At 35.2% G+C, this 27,732-nt stretch overlaps 1 protein-coding gene across 1 annotated transcript; it reads left to right on the forward strand.

Moving 5' to 3' along the window:
- The first annotated feature begins 2,748 nt into the window (after positions 1 to 2,748).
- LOC137085289 (alpha-2-macroglobulin-like protein 1) lies at positions 2,749 to 24,874 on the forward strand. The gene is made up of 36 exons (XM_067451844.1): positions 2,749 to 2,854; positions 4,579 to 4,762; positions 5,066 to 5,222; positions 5,354 to 5,406; positions 5,519 to 5,539; positions 5,642 to 5,810; positions 5,941 to 6,025; positions 6,135 to 6,258; positions 7,786 to 7,891; positions 7,972 to 8,081; positions 8,209 to 8,376; positions 8,485 to 8,712; positions 9,277 to 9,340; positions 9,486 to 9,631; positions 9,759 to 9,908; positions 10,824 to 10,985; positions 11,088 to 11,175; positions 11,263 to 11,395; positions 11,507 to 11,732; positions 11,846 to 11,972; positions 12,533 to 12,654; positions 12,932 to 12,983; positions 14,239 to 14,322; positions 14,482 to 14,658; positions 15,864 to 15,945; positions 16,153 to 16,309; positions 18,424 to 18,498; positions 18,608 to 18,770; positions 19,078 to 19,274; positions 19,381 to 19,596; positions 19,828 to 19,946; positions 22,005 to 22,095; positions 22,190 to 22,258; positions 22,462 to 22,567; positions 22,858 to 22,906; positions 24,698 to 24,874. Exons 1-35 carry the CDS (start codon positions 2,778 to 2,780, stop codon positions 22,896 to 22,898), a joined length of 4,329 nt encoding a protein of 1,442 aa, XP_067307945.1. The 5' UTR covers positions 2,749 to 2,777; the 3' UTR covers positions 22,899 to 22,906; positions 24,698 to 24,874.
- The last annotated feature ends 2,858 nt before the right edge of the window (positions 24,875 to 27,732 follow it).

Genomic DNA, 27,732 nt, shown 5'->3' on the forward strand with positions numbered 1-27,732 from the left:
ATCACTTTTCTATGGATTGAGTCCAGACCGAACCGCCCAAGCTCAAAAGTTGTGTGCGGGGCTGAGTTCGGCTGGCATCTAGGCTAGTTTAGTGTGGATGTGCTACTTTGACTCCTTGTGATTCTCCAGTGTTTTGCATAGTGGATTTATTATTTTTACGTGATAATTTTGTTCTGTTCCTCATGATCCTGTGATTAATTACAGCCACCTATGCGACACTCACAGGGACCAAAAATTATTTTGGATATTGCCATCTTTGTGGGGATAATGATTTGTCCCTATAATCTGGGGTTACCAGGACCAAACACACACACACACACACACGCAAATGTGCACACACATACACATGCACACATATTTTGTTCATGTTCTTGCCTTTGACAGTCCAGTACAAATCCTTAATGAGGGAGCTATGGCACAGCTGCTTCTTGGTGACGCAACTGTTACAAATCAAATTTAAAATTTAACATGTAGAAATGTAGAAAAATACCAATGTCATCAAATATTTTGTAATCAAATAACCTAAAACTGTACCTGTGGATTATGAATTGTACAGTAGTACTGTATATTTCTTATGTATTTTATTTGTATAGTTCTTATTTATATTTGTTCATGGTTTACAGATCTGCTTATTCAAACAATATATTCAAGCACTTATAATAATGTGAATCCTCATTAATATTTGTGTGGTTGAGGTTAAGAGGGCAAATCTCACGGTTCGGTACAGTAAATCAGTCACTGCAGTAAATAAACATTAAGCAATACAATTTTTTTCTTTTTCTATTTTTAAATCTCAAATACTTCAAATCGCTACACTTTATATTAGGACTTACATAAAAAAGTAAGATTAATTGTTGCATTGCAAAACAATTTTGGTGCTTTTGCGGTGGGATGGGTAGTTAGGGACATGTTTGCTGGTATAGGTTTAAGGATGGGTTATGGTATAAGGGAACGGTAAACGTGTTTATTTAACCATTGGGTGGTTCTTGCTTGGGAAACTGCTCCTTGTTGTGAAATGACCCACATTTCAAATATTGGGAGTTCAGTAATACTATATATAATGCTATATATTTCCATATGTTTTCATTTTGGCACTGAACAACTTTTGACTAATAGAATGAGCACTGTTGATGGGCATGGTCATCAACAACAACAAAAAAACCTCAGCAAAATGAGTACATCAAGTCTCTAAATTACAAATGAATGTCCAAGAATAAAGAAATAAAAAAAAAAACCTGTTTAGCAGGAAGTGGGAAGACTTACACCTTACCAATTACTCAGTCCGTTATTGAATCATCGTTCGTGTTGGAGGTGTAGTGCTCTCGAAACAAAAGCTTTTCTCACCCCATCCCAGATTATTCCAAATACACGTGTGAACACACACCCTTTTGTGCTCTGAAACATACTAAATATACTATAGTAGGAAATGCCATGAGTGTTTGTCCATGCATGAGAATCAAACTTGGGTTTAGAACTCTTGATATTGTCTGCATATGGTTGCAAAGATGGTTTCAAACTAAATGCGATTTAGCTTATTTTAATGGTTTAATGTTCTTACACATATTGCAGTTTGTTTCTGAAGTGATTTTTATGTTAGGCCTTAAGTCACCTTTATCTGTCTGTCAACCAATGAAAGTTATTATATTACTGTTATGTCTCCATGAAACATATACAGTTAACAAAACTGTTACACTGTAAAAAAATTACTGCCTTACATTTTTAAGTACAATCAACTTGGTGATTTAGGTTAATTCAATTTGAAATGATTAAACTTAAGACTTAATGTGTTGAATCTTGTATAACTTACAGAAAAAAGTAGATTGCTTACACTCTAAAAAATGTTGGGTCAAAAACACCCCTAGTTGGGTTGAAAATGGGTTGTTTGAACCCAGTTAATGGATACATTCAAACAACCCAATTTCAGGGTTTGTACATTTTCAACCCAATTTGAGTTGTTTTTAAACCAGCATTTTTTAGAGTGTACATTATTTTGATGAGTTAAAGCAATGTAAACATGTTGCTATAACTTATTGGTCATATCATTTTTACATTGTACTAAACGTTTGATTATTTCTGTGTGGGATGCAACTTTTATATAATATTTTAGATAGTATTTTACATACTGTGGGTGAAGAAAATGTCATTTCACTCTAAAAAATGCTGGGTTAAAAACAACCCAAGTTGGGTTGAAAATGGACAAACCGAGAAATTGGGTTGTTTGAACCCAGTGAATGGACCCATTCAAACCCATTCAGTTTCTGGGTTTGTCCATTTTCAACCCTACTTGGGTTGTTTTTAACCCAGCATTTTTTTAGAGTGTTCACACCCTCACTAACAGTAGTTTAAGTTTGTGAAACTTGAGGAACAAAAGTGTTTAAGGCATTGGAATACATGGCTCCATACATGGAGTTTTTATATGTCCTTTGTCTATTTTATTTTACCTTTTATTTTATTTTGTGCAATGCATAACATTTCTAAGTGTCAAATAACTGAATGATCAATACAGGTTTTTTGTCAAAGTAGCCTAATCTTTGCAAACAAGAGCAACTCATTCATCCTCTTTGCAAATTTACTGACTTCAATGAGTCACTCCAATTTATTGTTACACAACACAAGAGGAATTTATCCCAATTTATCCAACTTCTCACACCAGTTTCACAACTTTCCTTGCTTTGGTGGGGTCGACAGGGAGGAGGCAGAAGTGTATAAAAGTGCGCACTTGAACGTTGAGATCAGTGGACGAGTTCTCTGCGCATGTGCCGGAATAACTGGCCAGGATGATGATGATGCTGCTGCTGTCGATATTGCCGCTGCTGCTGCTGCAATCGTCGTTAACGAGTGGAGCCACTGATCCGTAAGAACCTTTATGATTATTATCTTCACAAATACCAGATAACAGAAGGTAGAGGAGTAATGAAAACTGCAGGTCGAGGACTAGACGAGCGTCTTTCACAACTACAGTGCACACTGAGGAAAAGTTTAGGACAACTGCACATGTGTGTATTCACACTGTAAACATTTTATATTTCCGGTAAAAAGAGATACATTGGCGAGTTTGCGAGCACTATGAGGACCATTTTGCTCACGGTATTTTACATAAATAATATTGTAATACAATGCCAGCTTGTTTTAGCTATTAAATCTGTAAGTTTAAATCGATATTGGCCTCTCTTGCAACTCATTAACAACCTAAAGACAGAGCCAGTGTTACCCATAAAACACAACTACTAACACTACAAGTCTCACACATCACACTAAATAATGCTAAACATTAACTAAATAACTGAAAATGTTAAATAAAACGAGAAGAATCAAAATATAATCAAATGTGAATATTTGTGCAGGGAATTCAGGGAATGCCCCTATCCTCATACATTAAAAAGCTTTCCCTTTTACTTAAATATATAACAAACTACACTACTGGAGAAATGTTAGGAATAATTACCCTTTTTCATGTTTAAAATATCCTTTAGAAATCATTCTAATATACTGATTTAGTGCACAAGAAACATTTCTTATCATCATCATCAATGTTAAAAACAGTACGCTGCTTAATATTTTGAGAATTTTTATTTGGTCTGGACAAATTCAAATTCCGAAATGTGTCTAAATACATGTATATATGTACATGTAAATATTTTAAAAAAAAATGCTATTTTCAAATAAATCTGAATTATTCAGAACTCACGTATCAGTTCAGGCACACTATGAGCCAGATTTACTAAACAGGGCAAATGACCATAGGGTCACAAGCAGATCCGCTGACAATCAGGTGCAGATGATCTGCTAACACAGGCATAAAATGGGTTAAGACATGCTTTTTGGGGGCATAAATTATGACAAAAATACCAGTAAACCTAAGTTAACAAGCGAATACCTTGCATGATTAATTTAAAGGCACAACATGTAATATTTTTGGATTAAAATATCCAAAAACTACTAGAACAATGTTATATATTGTGTTGACATTATCCCAAATGTTTCCAAAGAATTTTACATCCAAAGAAATATGCTATTTTAACCAGGACTTACGTTGCCTTTCAATGACATCATACCCGCATTAACGTTACCCTCGTTTGATTTTGTAGAAACCATAGAAACACCAAAGACACTTTAATATATTATGTGTTTTATTAGACAGGTGAGCAACTGTTTGGATACATTCATTGTCAGAAAATGAATCATTGTTATATTAATTATTGCCTTAATTAATTATTAATCTCCTCCCATAAATTTCGCGTCTGAAAAGGAAAGGTTACCACGCCTTTTCTGCGGAAATTTTTCAATTTTTTTTAGTAGGCTAAGGTAATTCATAGTGCAGATTTACTATGCATCAAACACATACACAACTTTTTTTATAAATCTTTTTTTTTTTTTTACTGCAAGTGCAGTCATCCCTAAAGACACCAGGCATTCCAGGCACAATTAAAGAAATTATGAGTGACTTCCTCAAATGTTCATTCACCCAAAACCACCTTATTCTTATGCAACACTAAAGTTATGCTATAAAACCATTTTTGTGTGATTGTATGGTTTATGCAATGTACTCGTAAGCCTACATATTTTGTCTTTTTTCAGCACATACCTGGTGGCTGTCACTTCCCAAGCTGTGAGTGGCAGCTCGGAGACTCTGTGTGCACAGATCCATGAGCCCAAAGAACCACTTTCTTTAGTGGTAACTTTGAGCTCTGAGAATGCGAATGTGTCCATTCTACAACAGGGCTCCATTACAAAGGATTTCTACAAATGTGTCACGTTTAAGGTTGGTAAACTAAAAATAGCTTAACAGAACAGAGTTTACTGTAGTGTATCTGGTAATAAAGATCATGGCCTTTCGTGTGCATTATGTCTGAACAACACTTATAAAATTACATCAGTGTTAAAGAGCACATCCGTGATGAGATATATTGTGCGAGTAAAACTTTCAAATTTGCATTTTTTATACATTTTGCATATTCTTTTCACTATGGAATTGTTCAGTGGCCCCTGCAGTCTTGATGATGTTTTCATTCACTAAGTGGAGTTATATCCTGGAGTTGGACTTGTTTTATTCTGTATCTTCCAGGCCCCTCTAGTCACTGTGGAGTCTGTGGGAATCATCAGTGTTGTAATCCGAGGACGCAACACATCCCTGAACAAAACCTCTCAGATTCTCATAAAGCCCTCCCAAAATCTTCTTTTCATCCAATCAGACAGGCCTATCTACAAACCTGGACAAACAAGTAATATTTATCTTTCTAAATTATTCCACAGTAGCTTCAGATGTCAGTACGCATTCATATTTACTATTCTGAACCTGTGAATCTTTCTGTGTTGCATGTGCTAATATTCTCTAACATTTTCTCTTCTTTAGCTAAATTTCGCATTGTGTCTTTGGATTCCAATTTCTTGCCTCGCAATCAAGTGGTAAATTAATTAATTAATTAATTAATTTTAATTTTATTTATTTATGCTGGTAAAATATATTATTGTTCTTTTGATCTAATTGCAATTATGTTTTTCTGTTTTTCTCTTGCAGTTTCAAACTGTAGAACTCCTGGTATAAAATCTTTCAACATCAAGTCATTGTTTGCTACTTTACTTAAATGCAGTTGCAAAAGCAATGCTGGCTTTTTTTTCATTATGTTTCGCTGTTGTTTAGGACCCTAACTCGAATCGCATTGGTCAATGGTTGAATCAGACAACAAGGACTGGCATTTTGGACCTGTTCCACTCCATATCTCCAGAAGCCACTCAGGGTTTCTACACGATCACTGCTTGGGATGAGAAGAACCAACAAACATCACACAACTTTGAAATTAAAGAATATGGTCAGAACTAGAGATCAGCTTTTATATGTTAATCCAATATTGATCAGTTATATATATATATATATATATATATATATATATATATATATATATATATGTAATAGTTTTTTTCCCCCCCACGCTCTTTTAGTTCTGCCCAAATATGAAGTGAAAATCGATTTTCCAACTATAGTAACCCCCCTGGACAAAGAGGTCACTCTGAAAGTTTGTGCAAAGTACGAATTTGTTCAAATAATGTTGAGTTCTTTACAGTGAAGAAATACACATATAACTATATTTTAGTGCTATGTTCAGTCTGATAAAAAACTACTTTTTTTTCTGTAGATACACTTATGGGAAGCCTGTGATGGGGTCTGTGAGCGCTGAAGTGTGTGGGCATTCCTGGGATTACTATTATTATGAAACTATTAATGACAATATTGACAAATGCAAGACATATTCAATGATGGTAAGTTACCTTTTGCACACAGAAAACTGTTACCTTTTGGGTTTTAATCCTAAAAACGCTGTAATAAATAGAATTTATCCTATTAAGTATCATTATATATCATAAGCTTAAGCTTAAGAAATAATGAGCTGATAGTAATAGCTGGTAATAATTGTCATGTTCATTTTCTTAGTTAACAGCATTTCTGACACGACTTGTTTTATAAACAGCATATGCTACATAAAATCTGCTGTTTGACACCATAGACTATCCCTTTGTGAAAAAGCAGTGCTCCTAATTGTATTGAATGTGCACTTGTAGTGTACTTCAAATGTTAAAATCAAGTTGTTTTTGTAAATAATATAATATTTAAGGTGCACTATGTAGTATTTTTGCAGTAAAATATCCAAAAACCACTAGGCCAGTGTTATATATTTTGTTCAGTTGAGTTCTTACAATATCCCAAATGTTTCCAACTATTTGTAAATTGTGAGAGAATTGCTATTTTAACCAAGGAGCCGGGACGTCTGAGGGAGTCGCCTGTCAATGCGTCATATCTGCATTACCCTCGGTTTCCGGTTTTGTAAAAAGGTTTTATTCTGCAGAAGCACTTCACTCTTAGCAGTGTGAACATGTCACAGCAGCCGCCAAGCGAACGCACAGAGTAACGTCATAATATAATTTTAAACACACTTAAATGTATCTAATATGATAAACCGAGCTGCATTACCTCATACTCATGACTGGAGAAGTTGAAATGGCGCTGGCGTCCCGCTGCTCGCGAGCCGTGTGTTTGCGTAACAACCGCTCCAGTGGCCGTGCTCAGCTCCACAACACTCTGTCCTACTCTGCTTCTTATTACAGTAACATTAACAATCACATTCATGAACATGATTTCTGCCTATCCCGATTATTTTCCACTGGCTGTGAGGTGAAGACCAGATGTCCTAAGATTCTGCGCTCAAACATGGCATCATCAAACTACGCCTTTGTTTTGAATAGGCGCCCTCTAGCGGATGGAAAAATTACATAGTGCAGCTTTAATGAAATAAAAGGCCACTTAAGTATACTGTAATGGAAGAGAATACATGTTCAAGAAGGTTTCTTAACACTTTTCATTTTGTAATAATTTCAGATAAAAAGTTTTACTTTACATATTTCATTTTTTTTTCCTTTTGTCATGCTTTAAAGAAGCGCACTTATTTTTATGTGTTGGTTAACATACTAAAAGCACATTTAAAGTTCTTGATTATAATTCAATTTTACATTTAATTTAAATTAATACATTTTAAACCATATTTCAAAGACAATAGTTAATATTATGAAATAATAAGTAATTATGAAACTACATATGAAGATGTACTGGTGGTGGTTGAGGAAAGACCCCTGTCATAAGTGTAAATTGCTTTGGGTGTACAGTACATATACATATTTCTGTAATAATTACTCTTGTTTAAAAATATGCTAAAGTGTACTTCTTTTTCATAAGGGTCTGTATTTTAAAAGTCTTAAATTGCTGTTTTCATTTTGTTTTTTTTGTTTATTTAGACTGACAAGACTGGCTGTGGGTCTTGGGTGATCAATGTGACCGAATTTGGCTTAAGATTCAGTGGAAATTTACAAGTGAATTGTAAAGTGGACGAGTCTGAAACAGGTGAGAGTGTACAACAATTGCTGCTGTCCATTTGAATTCTCCTAAATAGAGTCATGAAACATGGTCTTTTGTTCCTCCAGGGATAACTATGTCGAGTTCTACCACTGCTACGTTTACCTCTTATAATGTCTATGTTAACTTTGTGGACACACCAAATACATACAGGCCTGGCATGGTCTTTAGGGGGAAGGTAACAGCTGCTCAAAAAGCAATTCTTGTGTCCAGATGTGTTTTTAACAGCTATCTTTATAGAGTTAGAACAGTTAGCAGGAAGTGTTAGCTTGTTTGTGAGCTAATCATTTCATGTTTTTTAACAGGTTGCAGTCACTAATCAAAAGTCTGCTCAAAAGAAAAATGAGACAGTGATTGTCTCTGCAAATTATGACAATAAAGTTGTCACTGTGACACTGACGACAGACAGCACTGGTACTGGCAGATTCTCTTTCAATACTTCAGAGTGGTCAGAAAACCCTGTGTCTTTACAGGTTAGTAGTGTTTTTGTTTTCTAACTTGATGTTAACAGTATGTATATGATTTAGTATTCTGTAACATTTTACATGTGCTGTAGAATGATTTGCAAACCTTTTTTTCAGGTCCAGTATAGTGGAGGTAAAGCGTTAAATGATTATTGGGGGAATAGTTATAATCCATCAGGCTATCTCGAAATAAGACCTTTTCACTCCAAAAGCAAAAGTTTCCTGATGTTGAAGAGCGCTCCAGAGAAGCTCAGCTGTAATAGTGATGCAACTGTGGTGGCCAGTTACATCATTCAGGGCAATGCACTGAAACCAGGCCAGAACACCTTGGATTTCTTCTACATTGTATGTTTATATTGACACTTTTTTTTTTTGTCCATCAATTGCTTGGTTATTTGTTTTATTGCTCAGAACCATATAGTATGTATATATAAGTAACCTTTATATTATATCATTTAATTGTTCAAAGTTATTGTTACATTTAGATTAATGCTCATGTACATTTCATTTTACACCAAAAATGTTATAACACTGTTAAATGTAATATTTAGCATATTTAAAAAATGAATAACCATTTTTAACCTTTTTTTTTAAATCATATTGTACAGTATAATGTTGTGATGCCTATTTTTAATTTATTTAGACGAAATAGTTTAGACTTTTAATATCAGCCATTTATTGCTGCCATAATATGAAAATAATTGGCCAGAATTTTAATATCAGTGTTTCTGCCTCTTTTTTTGGTTCAGAAACAGAATTTTTATAGAAGGTTTCCTACATTTTGCAGGGTGACTCTGTATTACACTAGGAGAAATGATGATGAAAAAAATCGCAATGTTAGTCAAGTTGTAGAGCTGTGTAGCATTACATAAATTGTCAGACATTAATTATCTACCTTATGCTTTCCAGGTCCTTTCCAAAGGCAGCATGGCTCAAAATGGCCGTCTGTCCGCGAGTGTGAAGACTGGAAACGGTACACAGCTCATTTAAATGAGCATTTACATTGTGCTGTATAGTGTACAAGTGTATTTTATGGTCTATCGTGTACTCAGCATGTGCCCGTTCTCTCTCTCTCTCTCTCTCTCTCTCTCTCTCTCTCTCTCTCTCTCTCATAATAGAAAACAAAGGAGAGCTGACTTTCTCACTGAAGAAGACAGCAGCTCTGACTCCATTCGCTCAGGTGGTGGTTTACACAGTTCTTCCCAGTGGAGAAGCAGTAGCAGACAGTATGAACTTCCCCATTGAAGAATGTTTGCCAAACAAGGTCAGAAAATCCCATATGAAATCCCATTTCAGAATTCAATGTGCCCTTCAAGCTTTTATGTATGTCTTTTTTGTTGTTGTTGTTTTTATCATGAATGTGTGATGAGACTGTGCTTGTGCTTTTACAGGTGTCTTTAAAGTTTTCATCTCTCACCGCATTACCTGGAGAGAAGACATCTCTTAACCTGAAAGCCAGTCCTGGCTCCTTGTGCTCCGTTCGGGCCATTGATCAGAGTGTGCTGCTGTTGAGGCCTGAGGCCGAGCTCAATGCAGCCTTTGTATGTTACATCATAACTTATATCACTATAACTAATTGATGAGTTTTCGAGTTAGATAAGCATGTTTTTAATTTCTCAGTTAAAATTAATTTACCCACCAAATATTATTTCTAAAAACATTTTAACAATTTAAATATAAAAAATAATTCAACGACTGCTTAACTGTTCATTAATATTTTAAAAAGATAAAAAACAAAATTCATGTTGTTAGGGAAAATATACAGCTCTGAAAAAAATTGAGAGACCACTTAACATGGATTTCCCAATCTTAAGTGGTCTCTTAATGTTTTCCAAAGCTGTATTATTACTTATTTACTTGGTGGTTACACATGATATTAGAAAATAATGTAGTGAAGCATTTTTGTTTAAAACATTTAGTATTTAAATATTTAAAAAAAAATGTTTTTTAACAAAACTGTCTCCATTTATATTAATATTAAAAAACATTACAAAACTAAGTAGTTATTACTTTTTATTTGATAAAAAACTATATTTTAATACTGAAACAATATTTTGACAAAACTGCTTCACAGTTTTAATTACTATTTCAAAAGTAAAAATACTCATGTGGTGTAATGATTTTTTACTTAATTGGTAATACATATCTGATTTTTTTTTTTTTAAATGTAACAGTTTTAATATTGAAAAAACATTTTAATTAAATTGATTGATGGTTAATTAATATTTTAAATACTATTTAAGCAAAATTCATGATGCAATGAAATGTTATACATTTTTTTTAAACCCTCATGTCCAAGTCTTAGAACTTTAAACTAGATTTTTATGCCTTATTATTTATCTTTTTTTTAATGTCATGGGCAATTTAATAACTTAAGGCATTTTCTTTTGTTATTAGTCATAGTCTAATCAGTTATAGTCAGTCCTACGGATCAATATCTTATCATTATTCAACAGGTCTTTGGAATGTTACCAGTCCAGATGTTGTCAGGGTACCCATACAACATTGAGGAAATGGAGCCTAACCCCTGCGATTGGTTTTGGCGTGAGAGCAGGCCCAGGCGCAGAATCTATTACCCTTACTTCAGCAACCAAAATGATGTCTACAACATCTTTAGAGTAAGATACACTACACTTCTTATTTCAGAGGTCATTTGATGCCTTACTCTACACTAGCCATCATACACACACAATCACATAACACTTGTATTTTTTTTTTAGGAAGTTGGAATCAGAATCGTTACCAACTCTGATGTGAAAGCACCTGTTGTTTGTAATGAGAGAAGGCATGACATGCTGTTCAAGGAAGGTAAGTAACATGATTTTGTTTAGGATTTGAAAATGCCTTTTTTATCTGATTGGATTTAAAAACTATTGATTCCTACTTGTCATGCAGCTGCTAATGCTAATAATATACCCTTTGATGCGGCCCCGTCGGGAATGGGTTTCGGTGCAAATGTGAGAAATCCTGCTGGGAAGATCCGCAAATTCTTTCCGGAAACCTGGATATGGGATCTTATCCCCGTGGGGTGTGTATCTTATAACATTTCTTATTGCTATTTGGATTACTGTATACAGTATCCACAGCACCGTTTATTTAAATTATACAGAAGCACTATCTATTTTTTTCAATTAACCAGGAGATCAGGATCTGTGAATGTTGCAAAGACTGTCCCAGACACTATCACTAAATGGGCAGCAGGGGCTTTCTGCACATCCGCTGTCGGGTTTGGACTGGCCCCCAACATCGATTTAACTGCTTTCAAGCCCTTCTTTGTGAGCCTCACCCTCCCTTACTCTGTTATCCGTGAGGAGACGTTCACTCTCAAAGCCTCTGTATTCAACTACCTCCCTAAATGTATCATGGTAAGCCCCTATAATTTGTTTACTTGCATGTCCTGGAGTGGTTTTGTAAGTGTTTGTATAAAAAACCTTTTCCTGCAGGCTGGCTATATAAATCTCTGTGTCTTTTAATAAAGGTGAAGGTCACGCTGGCTGACTCACAGCAGTTCACAGCTCAGCCGTGTAAAGGTTGCACATACACTCAGTGTATTTGTTCTGAAGAGAGCAAAACCTTCCAGTGGATTGTGACACCTTCTGCCCTGGGTAAGCCAGATACTTTTGACTTCAATGTATATGAGCAAAAACAAAAAGCAATTTCATTTTAATTTCACTTTGGTTCCACAAACTGAAAAATGTATTTCATGTTTGATCATGTTAGTGCCAGGGCTTTGTATCACGCTTAAAAAAAGGAATGTTTTAAAGGGGATATAGTTGACCATAGTTCATCATTTACTTACCCTTATTTCATTTCAAACCAATTTTTATTTCTTTCATCTGCTGATAAAAAGATTATATTTTGAAGAATGTTAGTAACCAAAAAGTTTTGGTTCCCATTGACCGTTGTATTTTTTGTTCATATAATGGAAGTCAATGGGAACCAAAACTGTTTGGTTACAACATTTTTCAATCTTTCCTACAACACAAAGAAAAACTTACAGGTTTGAAATGACAAGTGAATAATGATAATTTTTGGGTGGACTATCCCTTTAACACATCCTACCTAGACTGTCACAGAGTTTATTATTGCAGGTCTCAGTGCACTTTGGTATTTCTGTAACTTAAATCCACACAGGAATCATTGTTTAGTGGTGTGTGTTTTACAGGAAAGGTGAACATTACAGTGCGCGCTGAGGCGGTGAAGACCAAAGAACTGTGTGGCAATGAGGTGGCAACTTTACCGGACAAAGGCAGAATTGATACTGTGATGCAGAGCGTTCTGGTGGAGGTACATGCCTTTACTGTAACAGGCTTACATAAATCTTGTGACTCAATCTCCAACACCAAGCTAACAAGTCAACATGGAATGAAAACGTTACATAATCACTTTCCCAACACACATTTCTCTGTCATACTGTGTTTGAGCAATGCACATTACTCTAAAGGAAAACAGTATTATTTTATTTGAGATAATAGCTATTTGGATATTGTTTTGGGTCTTTGAAAATTGTTAACAGAATGCACATTACATTAACCAAGCATATAAATCTATCTATCTATCTCAGGCGGAGGGAACTAAACAGTCAGTTACTCAGAATGAACTCATCTGCTTAACAGGTTAGTAGCATTACAGTGTGTTGTGTTGTGTTGTGTTGTCTAATTTAATCAATTATTCCAGCTTTAATAGAAGTTAAGGTCTGTAACATGCTGCCAATTACCAAAGATAATAATTTTGACCTTTACTTTTGTAAAAATAAGCAAATATCCCTTTTACAGTAATGTACTTACAGTGCAAGTCTATGGACCTTTGATTAGGTTTTTGGTCTATCGGATCACAAGTAGCCGAGGGAGACACATTCCCGTTTACACCTGGTCTCTTTTGTCCACTTTCGACCACTTGTCCTGATTTCTTTTGAGGGGAGAGGTCCCCCCTTGTTCTACGGGTGGCTAAATGTATGGTCTTTTTCAGATCTTTCAATCTAACTGATGAAAGTTTAAGTCCCATCTGGCTGATGCGCTTCACATAATGTTAATGTGTTAGTTCAGTAGGCAGAGAGCAAGTGCTCTTCTGTGGCTGTTCGAATGCATTCGACTTCATGAGCAATCGATTCAAATGCTTTTACGACTGCCTCTGGAAGTGGTCAAAGGTGGACAAGTTCAAAACGTTTCAGACCCTGTTTACACCTGTATTTAGCGTTGTCCACTTGTGATCAGTTCGGATTGCATTTTCAATTCCACATCGAATTTCGCAACATTGAAAATCACAAGTGTCTTAAAAGTGCAGTATGTCGGACTGACAGCTAGTGGTAGAAATAGATACTGCTGTCCAAATTCAAAATATTGGAGATCGTTGTTTCCTTCTCAGATTAGACGTTCACGGGTGTCGCCAATTGACAATATTTCCTTGTTTTAATATGCTCTTGAGATTTTTTGATGGATGCCGAGATTTAGGTCGGGTAGAATCTGCGTTCATTGACCCAGGTTGTTTGCTGGCGTCCATGGCTGCTGTTTTCTGCCAACTGGCAACCTGGTGGGTTGAAATACTATTGGGTAAACTGGCGGCGTGCAGAAAACAAAAATTCTAGTAGAATAGCTGTCTGTAGCTTTGTTTTTTCTGAGAAATAAGTAGGTGAATTTAGCATGTTTCCTAAATATCAGCAATATCTGCACATTATGGTATTTTTATGCTTTAGGAAAGTAAAAAACTTACATACAGCACCTTTAAGAAAAAGTTTAAAACAGGATTACAGTTTTACTTTGTAAACTTTCCTGCATGTTTTTTTTTTTTTTACAAGAAATGAAAGATAATGATTCTCTATGGTAAAATACAGCATGAACATGTGTTTTGACATTTTTTTCTCTATTCCATTAGACAATCCACAGGAGACATCCATCTCTCTCTCTCTACCCAGCGTTTTTGTTAAGAATTCTGAAAAAAGCTTCGTCACTGTTCTGGGTAAGCTAAATGATATGCTAGGAAATGTACATGATGTACATTCTTTGCTGCATCATGTTAGCATAAACAGATGAAATATGCCATTAATATAATTCCTCTCATTAGAAGGTTTTCTGATTTTTAATCATGGTTGTATGCTCCTGGTTATTTGGACCATAGGTGATCTGATGGGTCGTGCTTTGAAGAACATTGGTAATCTGTTGGCTATGCCATATGGCTGTGGAGAGCAGAACATGCTGCTTTTTGCCCCTAATATTTACATCCTTCAGTACCTGGAGAGCAGCGGGCAACTCACTCCTGAGATTAAAGACCGAGCAAGAACTTTCCTGGAGAGCGGTGAGGAAATAAAAATATGAAATTCAGGTTGTGAAATAAAAGATTATTAATGTATTAATGCATCTTACAGAACACTAAGTAAATGTATGTAGTTTTAATGGTAAGGAGATACATAATATTAGGAAATTATAGTTTAGTCTATTTTTGGCAGTAAAAAAAAAAAAAAAACAGACACATATTTTAACAATGTTTCAACTTGCATACAATTAGTTATTTGGTTTAGCATTTTTCAAGCTAGCCCACCAAAGCTCTCTTTGCATCATTCATCAGCTGGATTTGATTAATAAATGCATAACCAGTGAATCCTAACCAGTGTTGGTAAGGTTATTTTGAAAATGTAATAGTATAAAGATTACAAGCTACCCTATTTAAAATGTAACTATTGTAACTATTACAATTACGTTATTAAAGTAATGTAACTGATTACATTGGATTTGTTTTCTACATTTCTAACAAATGTTTTCAACTTTTAATCATTTTTAAACATTTAAACCAGACATGGTTTAAAAACTAAATGTTTGATTCCACCTAAAATATTGTTTACACTCAATGACCAATCATTGTGTGCGATGTTAAATAGTTCTATTTTGCAAGTAAAAATGGGACAAACTAAAAGAGAGATTTATCCGCCAAGTGGCGCTTCAGGTTAACATTTATCATAGGAGATGTTTCATCAGGTTCGACATAGAAGCCTTCGATATCGATAGCATTTTAATAACTGGCAAACATATTTACACTGGACTTATATATCTGCACCATTGTCTAATTCCTGGATTAAATGTATTAAAATTTTCAGCACTGGTATGCATTTTTATCAGTCGCCATGGTGGCAACACTGACCAGTTGTCGTCTAAAGCTTTCAGCGGCAATGTGGATTGATGTAATTGGCAGACACTGCAAATTCAAACAAGAGAAAATATATAAAGCATCAGAATAGGATCGCTTTACTAAAGGACCTTTAAATGGCAGAAGACATCGTGCACATCATAAATAGGCAAAGAAACAATTTATTTATTTTTTATTTTTAAACATATCCTAGCTTTTTTTATTCTAAAATATTCAGATGTTTTTGAAATCGTTAACATTTTTATAAGTAACAATTTTTTTGGTTTCATGTAACTAGTTACTCCCCAACACTGTTCGTAACTTAATGAGAGAAATATTTTAATAATAACTCCACTATAAAAATACTTCTTGCGTTGCAGGCTATCAAAGAGAGCTGACTTACAAGCATTATGACGGATCTTACAGCGCTTTTGGGATGAGTGATCCTTCTGGTAACACCTGGTGAGTCTGAAACAGAGACAATAAAAGCATTCAGTTGCTTAACTTAGGCCTTACCATGTGTATTCTTGCTTCCCAAATGTGGATTTAACGCCCTTCTGGTCAGAAGGTGTTTTTAGTCCACATGGACGTGTATACACAAGGAAACTTCCTGAAAACTATTAAGGCAGATTTACTGAAGTGTGACAACAAATTCTATTTTTTTCTCAGGCTAACTGCATTTGTGATGAAGGCTTTTGGTGGGGCAAAGCAGTTTGTATTTATAGATGAGAACAACATAAACCAGGCAAAGGACTGGCTGGGTCAACAGCAGATGGAAAACGGCTGCTTCGCCTCTGTTGGGAGGCTTATCCACATTGATATGATGGTGAGATCAGAGGAGTCGTTCTCAGGTCCTTTACCTGCTGCTGAAACATATCTTGAACCAGACTAAGGTCACAGCTGGTTTAATCAGGTCTAGTTGCCCTGTTTTGAAGTATGGCAGCTGATTTGAGCTGGTCAAGTGCTGGTCATTAGCTAGTCCTAAGAAACAAGCTCTAGCTCAGGACCAGCTTATAATCAGCTCAAAACCAGTTTAAACCAGCTCAAACCAGCTGCCATGCTTCAGAACATACCTAACCAACATATTTTCTTTCAGCAGAGTGAACTCCTAAGCTGTTTGGGTTTTCTTTTTATGAGTTTTGGCCTGGAACATGAGCTTGACTATTGAGTTTTAGTCCAGATGTAATTTTTTTATAAGAGTTATATTCTATCAAGCCTATTAAACATCCTTCATCAAGGTTTCATTTGATAGGGTTTGACGGCATACATGAACTGAACATTGTTATCTGCAGAGCTTTTCTTTTGCGGTGTGCAGTAGGGGCTTATTGGATAATCATGTTTTATACAACAAGTCTATGTGTGCTTGGGAGGCAGCTGAATTATGTCCATAGATTTCAAATTCAACTACTTCTTAATTTTTGAAGGCTATAGTGAGCTCATAGTCCTGTGTGCTTTCACTAAAAAATGTAGGAATTTATTTGATATTTTGGCTTATTTTCAATATCTCTACATGTTTAAACACGATACGTGAAGTTCTGTAGGATAAAGTGATCTGTTTTTAGAGGTAGCCTAGCTCTTGAAACGCTTTTATGGGCGTGCCACATTGAAAACTTGGAAGTAAACGCCCACTGCTATGATTGGATTACAGTTTTGCATATTATGCCCGTGAGGAATTGTTTTGAAAATTTACAATGTGGATAAACGGCCACCGGAATGATTCACCTACAGGGCTCGCAAAATGCCTTCAACCAAACACAATGATTTATCTCTCATCCACCCGCAAATAATTTGAATGTTATTTTTTATTATTTGGCTGGTCCGATCGGTGGATATAACCAAAAACCATTCAAAACTAATATACACACATGCGCTTGCTCCCACAAGCCAAGTATGGCATCAACAAAACTTCACCTCAGACAAATCAGCATGTTCAAAACTTTGCGATTTTATTTTGCGACTGCTAATTTTCCTTCACATTACCAGTCAAGAGAGTGAACAATACACATCAAGAAAGGAATGTTATTTTACTATTTAAGATAGCCCGTCATTAGCCCCAGGACATTGGGTTTTGCAAGCTCTGGCCCATACATGTCCGAGTCTGATCACGAATCGCAGCACAATGAGCCAACAAGATCTCAAATACAAAGTATACTCCACCTTGTGACAGCGTGGAAGTTATGTTTAGTTAGACACGTACACACAATCAGTAGATATCAGACATAACAATGCAATCCTATCACATATTAAAAAAAATTCTCACATAATTGTGTTGCATCAGTCCTGTCGGATCCAGAAGGCACAGCATAGTTTTTTAATGTTATCCTGTCTGCAAATCCAGTCTCTTGCTTACAAACAAATTCACAGTGAAAGCAAACAAACGCATAATGTTTTACCCACGTAAGCTGGATCGTCATTAAAAATAAAGTTAATCCATGCATTTATAATATTGGAATCTTGAAAGAATTTGGGCAAAATATTTGAAAAATTTGGCATGTCTTGCTTAGAAGTAAGATCTGGTTTAGCTCCACATAGGCCTATGTCATTTATCTAACATGTCAGGCAGGAGTCGGTGGAGGGGCTACAGAATTAGGCGTTTCACTGCACTCTGACATTATGAGTGTTTACTAAAAACATAACTGAAATACTTTTTCACTCTCAGATCACTTCAAAGAATTTTTGTTTTGATGTTCTAATGTCATCTACATAGAGTAAGGGTCCTTCTTCTGATCTTCTACATGTAAAATAGCGAAATAAATATCAAATACAGTTTCAGAAAATATGATTCGGAGAGGTAATGGATCATTTATGGGAGGAAATGGCTCTTTAGTCTGGTGGTCCTGGATTTCACACTCTGGAAATGTCAGTTAGATTGGCAATAAACGGAGGAGATTGAAGTGCTGAAGATGGTTAGGATCTTTGATGATGCTTTTCCTCTCACAGGGTGGCGTCAGCGATGCAGTCAGTCTCTCTGCATACATCACTGCAGCGCTGCTGGAATTAGGCGTACAGAACTCTGTGAGTACGAGATGGACTCTAGTAGTCACAGCTCAATTTAACTCAATACAGATAATGTGACTAATGAAGGAAGCAGACACTCATTAAGTCTTTTTGTGTGCTGTGTAAGGATCCCATGGTGGTGAAAAGCCTCGCATGTCTAAGGGAGGCTTCACGTAACAATACCAACACTTACGTCAGCGCCTTGCTATCGTACACATTTACTCTTGCTGGAGATGTGCAGATGAGGCAGAACCTCCTCTCCAACCTGGACAGGCAGGCAAGAAGACAAGGTACCATTCATCTGTAGATTATGTACAAAATGTATATTTTCCATATATATATAATATATATTTGGAAAATAGAATTTTTGCACACAATTTTTTTTTTTTTACTCGCCCTTATGTCGTAAGACTTTCATTCATCATCTGATCTTTAAAAAAAAAAAATTCTGTGGACCCCTACAGTAGTAGGCTACCCATTTGCAAATTAGTACCCTAAGCTTAAATATATCCATTAACCCATTAGCTTTTAATATACACAAATATTAGATTTTAATAAATACTTCAGTCTTATGGGCTCTTCCTGTTATCACTTCAGGTGTTGGACGATATTGGACTCTGGCTAATAATAATGCACAGCCGATAGGCTCTGTGGAGGTAGAGATGAGTGCCTATGTGTTGCTGGCACTGCTCTCGGGACCCTCACTACCTGGATTTGGACTGAACTACTCTGCTGGCATAGTGCACTGGCTAAGCAAGCAGCAGAACGCCTATGGAGGATTCTCTTCTACCCAGGTAATGTTATTCATCTCATTTTTTTTAGACCCCTCTCAGTCGATATAATGTGTTTTATCTTTATTGACTGTAAGTGGTGTCGCTCTCCCTCTCTTGATGTGAACAGGATACTGTAGTAGCACTCCAGGCCCTCGCTAAATACAGTGCTGCCACCTACAATCCAGAAGGATCCCTTACCGTCACCGTGACCTCCCCCTCAGGGCTGAAAAACCAGTTCACTGTGAACCGGAACAACCGTCTGCTTTACCAGGAGAAACAGCTGCAGCCCACTACTGGAACATACAAGCTCAGAGCAGAAGGCAGAGGCTGTGTGTTTGTGCAGGTCAGTGCGCTGCCTCTTATGTTGCACAGTTTGAGAACGTAAACGGAAAGTTCCCGCAGAAATGAAAGCTGTGTCATTTACTCACCCATGTATGACTTTCTTGTATTGATCATATATGAAAGTCATATGGGATTAGAATGACATGAGTAATTTTTGGGGGGATGAATTATTCTTTTAAAAGCTACTGAAAATGATTCAAGTGATGAAATTCTTGTTTTGTTTGTCTCTCAGTTTGCCTTGCACTACAATATCCCACCTCCTCCAAACTCATTGGCCTTCATCGTCAAAGCAAATACTGGCGTTTGCAACAGCACAAGGAACGGAGCTTTTACATTAACCACCACTGTCCGGTAAGCCATACTTCTGTTAGAAACAATTCTTTCTGTCCCTAAGGCACAATATGTAAGATTTTTGGATTCAAATATCCAAAAACCACTGGAACAATATTATATATTATCCCAAATGTTTCTGAGAATGTTCAATTCCAGAGAAATAAGCAACTTTAATCTAGGACACGGACGTGTCCGTGCATCGCCTATCAATGGTTTTCTTGATTTACCGCAGGTACCATGTTTTACCATAGCTAATATCGATCTAGCTCACTGCAGTGTGAACAAGTGTCTCATAGTAGCCGCCGAGCGAACGCACAGAGTTGAATTATAACATAACTTTCAACACACTCAAATAATGTATCTATCGCTGCATACGCATGACTAGAAAAGAGAAAGCGGATGTCTGTGGCATGATAAAAGCTCAGCGCCATCAAGCTACGCCTTTTTGAATAAGCAACCACTAGTGGTGAATAATTACATATTGTGGCTTTAATTAATGGAAACAGCCCTCATGAGAATAATAATTTTAACATCAAATTATACATTTTATTCGTTAGATAATTATTATTATTATTTTTTAAATACTTGCTATACATGCTACATGCATTATTTAAAGGAATAGTTCACCCTGAAACAGACTTTTGTGCTATGTAGTGGACATTATATTTAGTGAATTTCTGACATCATACAAAAAGTAAAGAGCACATCCCTAAATGTTTGGAAGTTTCACAATAACAACTGTCTTTCCTTGGACTTTTAAAAATGACTGACATTAATTTGATAAAATTTAACACTCTTATGGAAATATGATAATTTTTTGTAATTGGACTGAATTGTTTGTCATAAATCAACATCTCTGTAAAATGTTATTGGTTTTGAATCAAAATTTGACTTTCTGTTAAGAAACAGGACATGGATTTCATATGTCAGATGTCCACCAGGACTTGTTTCATGTTTATCAGGCATTTTGGGAGACACAATAAGTGAATAGGGAAAGAAATTATATTTTAATATTCCTATAAAATAGACATAATATGAAAATCCTGGTCCTCATACATAATATGAGTCCTGGTGTCCTCTATAGAGGACAATTTTTGTTCTGATGCTCTAATCAAAGTAATGACACATAAAAATACTCGTGAAAAATACTGGTTCTCAGGAAGAAAAAATATTTTCAAAAAAACTTTAAAAGCATTTAAAGTCAGCATGAAAAGTGATTGTTCTTTTTTCCCCCCATTGTGACGTATATCCGAGTAAAACGACTTTTAAAATGAGAAAAATTAGTAGAGCAGGATAAAAACAAAATCTGAATGAACTGCACAGATAAATGATTCATAATAAACATTACAATATTACATAAAAAATAAGAATGGTCAGTTTTGATTTCATGGAAACTTTAGCTATTTACGTAAACACTATAATCTAGCAAAACTAATAATAATAATAATAATAATAATAATAATAATAATAATAATAATAATAATATACCACTGTTAAAGAAAATGTGGGGTCATTGATGAAAAATTCAAAAATGATAATAATGTGAAATGTTTCTTGAGCAGCAAATCAGCATATTAGATTGATTTCTGAAGGGTCATGTGACATTGAAGACTGGAGTAAGGATGCTGAAAATTCAACTTTGCTGTTCCAGGAATAATTTACAAATCTTTTTTTATTATAATAATATTTTACAATATTACTGTTTTTACAGTATTTTTGATCAAATAAATTCATTCTATGTGAGCATAAGAGACTATATTTAAAAATAAATAAATAAATAAAATATCTTACCAACATTATACTTTTGAACAATAATGTCTATACAAATAGATCTAAAATATATGTATAGAAGTCCTGCAGATAGCTGTATAAATCCCACTTGGAATTATACTGCTTAATTGTGAAATATAAAGAGATTAATTAGTAACCTAACATATACATTTGTTTCTAGAATAAATGAATGAATATTAAACCTACTTTATGACCTAATAGACTTTTTGCTGTCTGTCAGACTACATACAGAACAATGTGTGGTTGTGAACCCTGTTTGTGACTGTTGGAGCGATTGTATGACAGGTATAACGGCACACGAGCGGAGACCAACATGGTGCTCATTAACATCAAGCTGCTGTCTGGGTTTAAGCCGGATGAGACGTCTCTGCAGGCTGTGAGTGACACTTGAAGGGCTCTGCTTCTCTTTTGATCTCAAGTAGTGCAGCCAGTGTTTGATTCCCTCTCATGCCCTCCCTTTGTCTCCACAGCTAAAGGGAGACCCCACCGTCAAACGTATGGATCTGGACGAGGATCATGTCATTATATATTTAGATGGGGTGAGATTATTTGTTTTATTCAAATACCTCGAGGGGTTTGAAACCTTTTTGAGATGGATCGGTGATATTTTGACAATAAAAGGAATAAATTCATGGAATCAAAATGAACCCTGTGTACTTCACGCTGATTCTTACGCTTGTGCCCCATAAAAAATACGTCTCTTTGTAATTTTGCATTAAAATAACTTTTTGTTCTTGTCCAGTTGAAAAAGCAGCAGATGCAGACCATCAGCCTGCTGCTCCTGCAGGACGTACCGGTGCAGAACCTGAAACCGGCTGTGGTGAAAGTCTACGATTACTACAAGATCAGTACGTGTTTATTCATCGACATATGCTCTAAAGAGTCTGAAAGGAAGGGTTTTCATTATAAACCCAGCAAAATGATAATAAAATAAAAATATATGTAAAAAAAAAATCTTAACGATTAAGATTTTATTTTATTTTATAAATCTTAGTGACATCATGATATAAGTGTTGGGTAATTGTGCTTAACGAGCCTGTATTTAATCTGCATAATGCATTTTTCATTTTATTGGGGCAAGCACAACAATGTAGTGCAAAAAAAAAAAAACTATTGTGTTGTGTTTCTATTCCTCCAGGTGAAGTGGCTGTGATTGACTACACCTCCCCGTGTGCATAAACAGTACTGTAAGTACAGTAATTGTTGAGTAGGTTATAAGTAATTGAATACCCAAATCCATGTTAAGACATTTACAATGTTACAAAAGATTTTAATTTTAAATAAATGCTGTTCTTTTTAATTTTCTAATTATCAAATGATTCTGAACAAATATCACAGTTTCTACATAAATGTAGAATTCAGAAACCTTTGTTATTAGGGACACTGGTGGCCATTAAGTGAACTGCATCCAGCAAATTACAGTATAGATAGAGAGTATGCATTGACGTCACATTTTTTTCCTCTGCCGGGACCGAGTGGCAGAACAGCTGCTGCATGACTGGTTTTAATAGAGAGAGACACAAGTAAAACAACCGATGACAGTTTACACTAAAGATTGGACTCGATGTAGAGTTCCTTACAACTTACCCAACATCCAGTGGTTCATGGATATTGACATGCAGCCAGGAATCATGTTTTTTTCTGACATTTATTTGAGCCTGATTTCAATACATAAATATTTAATACTGTCAGTCATCACAATTTTGTGAAGAGATCCTGCATACGGATGGCCCTATGTATTGAAAATTGTATTTTGGTCAAATTCTGAATATAATTTAACCTGTAAAAAAAAGTCAGTAAAAATAGGGCACAGTGTACTGTATAAATATGAAGGACTTTTCTGTATTGTTTTGTACAGGTGTTTTACCTGTATTTTGAATTACACATTGCATTAGTTTGTGCTTTAAGGGTTAACATAAATTTCCGTAAAATTACTGGACAATGTACTGGCAGAAAATGACCAGTACATTTTCTGTTTTTATTTTTTGCAGTGTAGACCTGTAAATTATTTTTATATCGCCTAGACAGTGTGCAAAGAGCACTCACTTCATAGTCACTAAGAGCTATCACTCATTCAATCTCACAAAGTTCTGTTATATTAATCAGTGAAGCTGACGACACAATGAAGCTATGATTAGTACAATGCATCTTTTTGCATAATTATTGGATAATTGGATAATTATTTGGAAGTAATTTATTGGGCCAATATGTAATGATCAATGTGCACATTTTTTTTTTTTTTTTTTTTTTTAAAGTGTATTATGTCACTTGTTTCTGCTTCTTCTTCGTCTTTGTTTTGATCCAGAGAGTGGCAACAATTGCTTACATTTCAAAATGTGACTTTGCAATACCACGACTCTTTGCCCCAAGGAAAAGTGCGTATGTCTGCTCAGGCCCTGAGGCAAAGCACTTTTCCATGTCAAAGACCGTTTTTATAAATATAAACATTGGTGTGAATTTTAGTGCACAATCTAATATTAATTCTATGCGGCCCTGGAAGGTCTGGACTTTTTTTTGCAGCTTTCATTGGTCAATTCATATTTGTTATGGTAATTAAAAACTATTATGATAGTTTGAATATAAAGTTGAGACAATACATTGTCTTTGCATGACATATTGACATTACAGTATAGATTAGCTCTTTCGGCATTATCTTGTACATAAGCATTCATTTCATGTCATAGAATGTCATCATTTTAATTTTTCCGGTAAAAACGTCCTAAGTCCTTCAAATAAAAATCAGTCTACAGGCTTTCATAGACAACCTAGGAAGTCAGTGAAGGTCTTGTTTTTAAGTTTCATTGCAAAATGTTTACACATTGGCCATAAAAAATGATTAATACATGGAAAATCTTATATATAGCTCCTTTAATCTGTTTTCAACATTGACAATGATAAGAACTGTGTCTTGCGCACCAAATCAGCATATTAGATTATGTAATGTGGCTTTGATAAAAGGTACTCTGTTGTTTTTTCAGGTTATCTGATGTGCTGATGGTGAGACAGATGCTCTGGAATATATAAAGACTGAATGAAGACTTACATTTAGGCTGTTCTTCTATAACTTAAAATTGTCTTCTAAAATCAAAAATATTGCATCACTGATTATGCACTTTAGTTGCTATTAAACAATTTGACAGTTTTTGCATCTGAAATGTTTGCGTCTTGTAATTATTTATTATTTATATTTCTTGTCATTGCTGTATATATGCAAATGCCTGCATCTTGAAGAAATAAGGTAGGCCTTATAGTGCATATTAGCCCTCTGATGCATGAATTTAGTCTCAACCCAACCCACATTTCAAAATGCTTGACATTTTTAGAAGTTGAACTGATAGGTTGTGGATTAATTCATCTCTTCTACTGGTTCAGTATCTAAAGCTTTAAACAAGATTTTATTGCCAACACATAAAAGCTGCTTACAAACTTTTTTTTTACTGTTGTAACATCCAATGATATCTGTATATCACTTTCCCCCTTGAGTCTTTGAAAGAGTCAAAAATTGTTTCAAAACCACTCAGATTCTTGATACTCTCTTCTTAGCGGCAATATTTCATCTTTTAAAATGCCTGTTAACTTCAGTAATATTATGTTAGAATGCTAATTGTGAATATTCTCCTACTGCTGCCCACTGCAACGGTGTCAGGTTCCAGGAATTACCAAATAATTTCAGTAAACGATCCCAACAAATTGCATCAGCGAACAACTCACTTCAGAGAGACTAAAGTGTACAGTAAACCCCAAACAGTTCAATAAGTATTGCCTACATATTGCCTACATATTGCTCAAAGACTGAACTGATACTCACTAACTTTTTCCTCTCAATGTTTGAATTCTAAAGAGATTGAAATTGTTTTTAGGGCCGCCATATTTAGTGATAACCTCCATGTGAAAGGCAGTTTTCACAATTTTTGAACTCTTTCCCCGCCAGCGTTAAAAAGAAAAAAGGTTGCCAGGCACCTCCAATCATTTTCACATACATTTTCATGGCCCCTAGAATATTTTGTTCTATCAATATCTGAACATGCAATATATCAAAAGAAAAACAGCCATTGCTTTTAAACAAACAAACGTAATTCATTCTTTTTTATCAACGCACAATGTGGGTTCAGCAGAGAAAAAAAGCAGAGAGACTACATCTGTATCAGATTCAGTACGATGATCAAAACACATGGAGTAGATGGAGTCAATCACCACTAATTCTTCACATTTCTTTTAGTAACATTTGGCAGTTTTGCTTAATGTTGACGATACCCTTATTTTACATATTATATTGTTTGTGTCTGGTTCTTCTTTGTCTGTGTTTTGATCAGGAGATTTAGTAACTCTTTCTGAATGTTTCATAGTGTTGTGAATGTGTTGCCTAGTGTAAAAGCCAACATGCATTCTTTTATATAAAAACACTTGAATGTGGGTGTTTCATGTAAAAGAAACATTTTTGATCAAAAAGCTGAGAATTTTATTTTTGTCAAAGTCTACATCTAGATCAGATTCAGTACAATGATCAAACATAGAATGATGAACATAGATAGAGCTCATCAGCAGCCCTAATGCTTCACATTTACTTCAACATTTAACAGCATATGTTTAACAGCAAAACTGGCTAATGATGATAGCGTTCTTTTACGCATATACGATAGCGTATATGATTCCATATGATATCGCTTGTTTCTGCTTCTTCTTCGTCTTTGTTTTGATCCGGAGATTCAGTACTCTTTCAGAAGATGTGTCATAGCACCCCCTACCGTATAACAGTCAAAACTGAGTTAATTTTGGTGCAATTTTCACAAGCAATTGGTACATTTTTAAAACTAATAAACTAACTAAAAACCAATATCACAACAGATCATCAAAAGTGCACCTTTTTCAAACATTTCAGCCTATTTTCAAATGTGTTCTACACAAAATCACAAATTATCCTTTTCGCAAACACAAAAAGGGCCTAAATGTTTTATTCACAATAACAGCCTTTCATAAAGCTCCTCCTATCAAACTTTTAATTTGCATTTCTTCTCGTTCAGTTATTTGTCAACAGTTATTTTAATAAACTGAACTTAATGGTTAATTAATTAATCACTATTCTTTTGAATTTGTTTGCAATTTCTGATATGGATAACCACGTTATGAAATTCGTTTTACATAAGTGATATGTTTATGAAAACCTGCGTGTGCGTGCGTGCATGTCTGTCTATCTGTCTTTCTGTAACTGGGACAGTGGTTAAAAATGTTCTTGCCCTGCTAAAGTTTTAACTGGCCCAACCACAAAAAAATAAATAGTAAATACAATAATATAGGCCTAGTTATTGTTTTAGTTGTTTATATCCATGTAACCCTAAGGTTGTGACTCCAGAAACTACTAGCCTAACTCATATAAATTTTAAATATTGTTAAGGACCGTCAGTAATAAAATAAGAACAAATAATAAAATTACGAGCAACACAAATACAACAGATCAAACATACAAATCAAATTAACAGGTTTTCATGAAGGTCTAAATTTGATTGTCAGGTACAGAAATGTAAAACATCACAGTACTGTATATTAAAGTTATTCAGCTAAAAGCAATGAGTGTTTTTTTTCTGTCTTTTGTTATTTTGTCTTTTATGAGAAAAAGTTCTGCTCTGTGTTTCACTGTTATAATGTAGGGGGCGCTAGTACGCAGCTCTTGAACGAGTACAAAGAATCTCCAGATCAAAACAGGCGAAGAAGAAAAAGCAGAAACGCGCGCGCTGCCGCCCGCGATCTCATTAGCAAATGCATCTGGAGAAAAATGCCATCATCAACATTAAACTGCAGCAAAACTGCCCATTATTAATGAATGAAATGTCGGATCAGGACGAGCTACAGGACTGTAACGCTTTGGGGTGTTGGTGGACTCGATTTACTCCTGTGTTTTAATCATCGCTCAATATCCCACCTGGATGTAAGTTAGTCTCAACTTTTTGCTCAAAATCACTGTTTCCATGAGTGAGCCACTTAAAGCCGCTATATAAATGCAGTCCATTTAAATCGT

This window comes from Pseudorasbora parva, chromosome 8 (assembly GCF_024679245.1).
Source record: "Pseudorasbora parva isolate DD20220531a chromosome 8, ASM2467924v1, whole genome shotgun sequence".
Lineage (NCBI taxonomy): Eukaryota > Metazoa > Chordata > Actinopteri > Cypriniformes > Gobionidae > Pseudorasbora > Pseudorasbora parva.

Excerpts from the sequence above, each read along its gene's own strand:
- LOC137085289 (XM_067451844.1), top strand. The coding sequence starts at position 2,778 with ATGATGATGATGCTGCTGCTGTCGATATTGCCGCTGCTGCTGCTGCAA. Across the intron at positions 8,713-9,276 it reads CCTTGGATTTCTTCTACATT|GTCCTTTCCAAAGGCAGCAT; the intron begins GTATGTTTATAT and ends TATGCTTTCCAG. Across the intron at positions 22,096-22,189 it reads ATGAGACGTCTCTGCAGGCT|CTAAAGGGAGACCCCACCGT; the intron begins GTGAGTGACACT and ends TTGTCTCCACAG.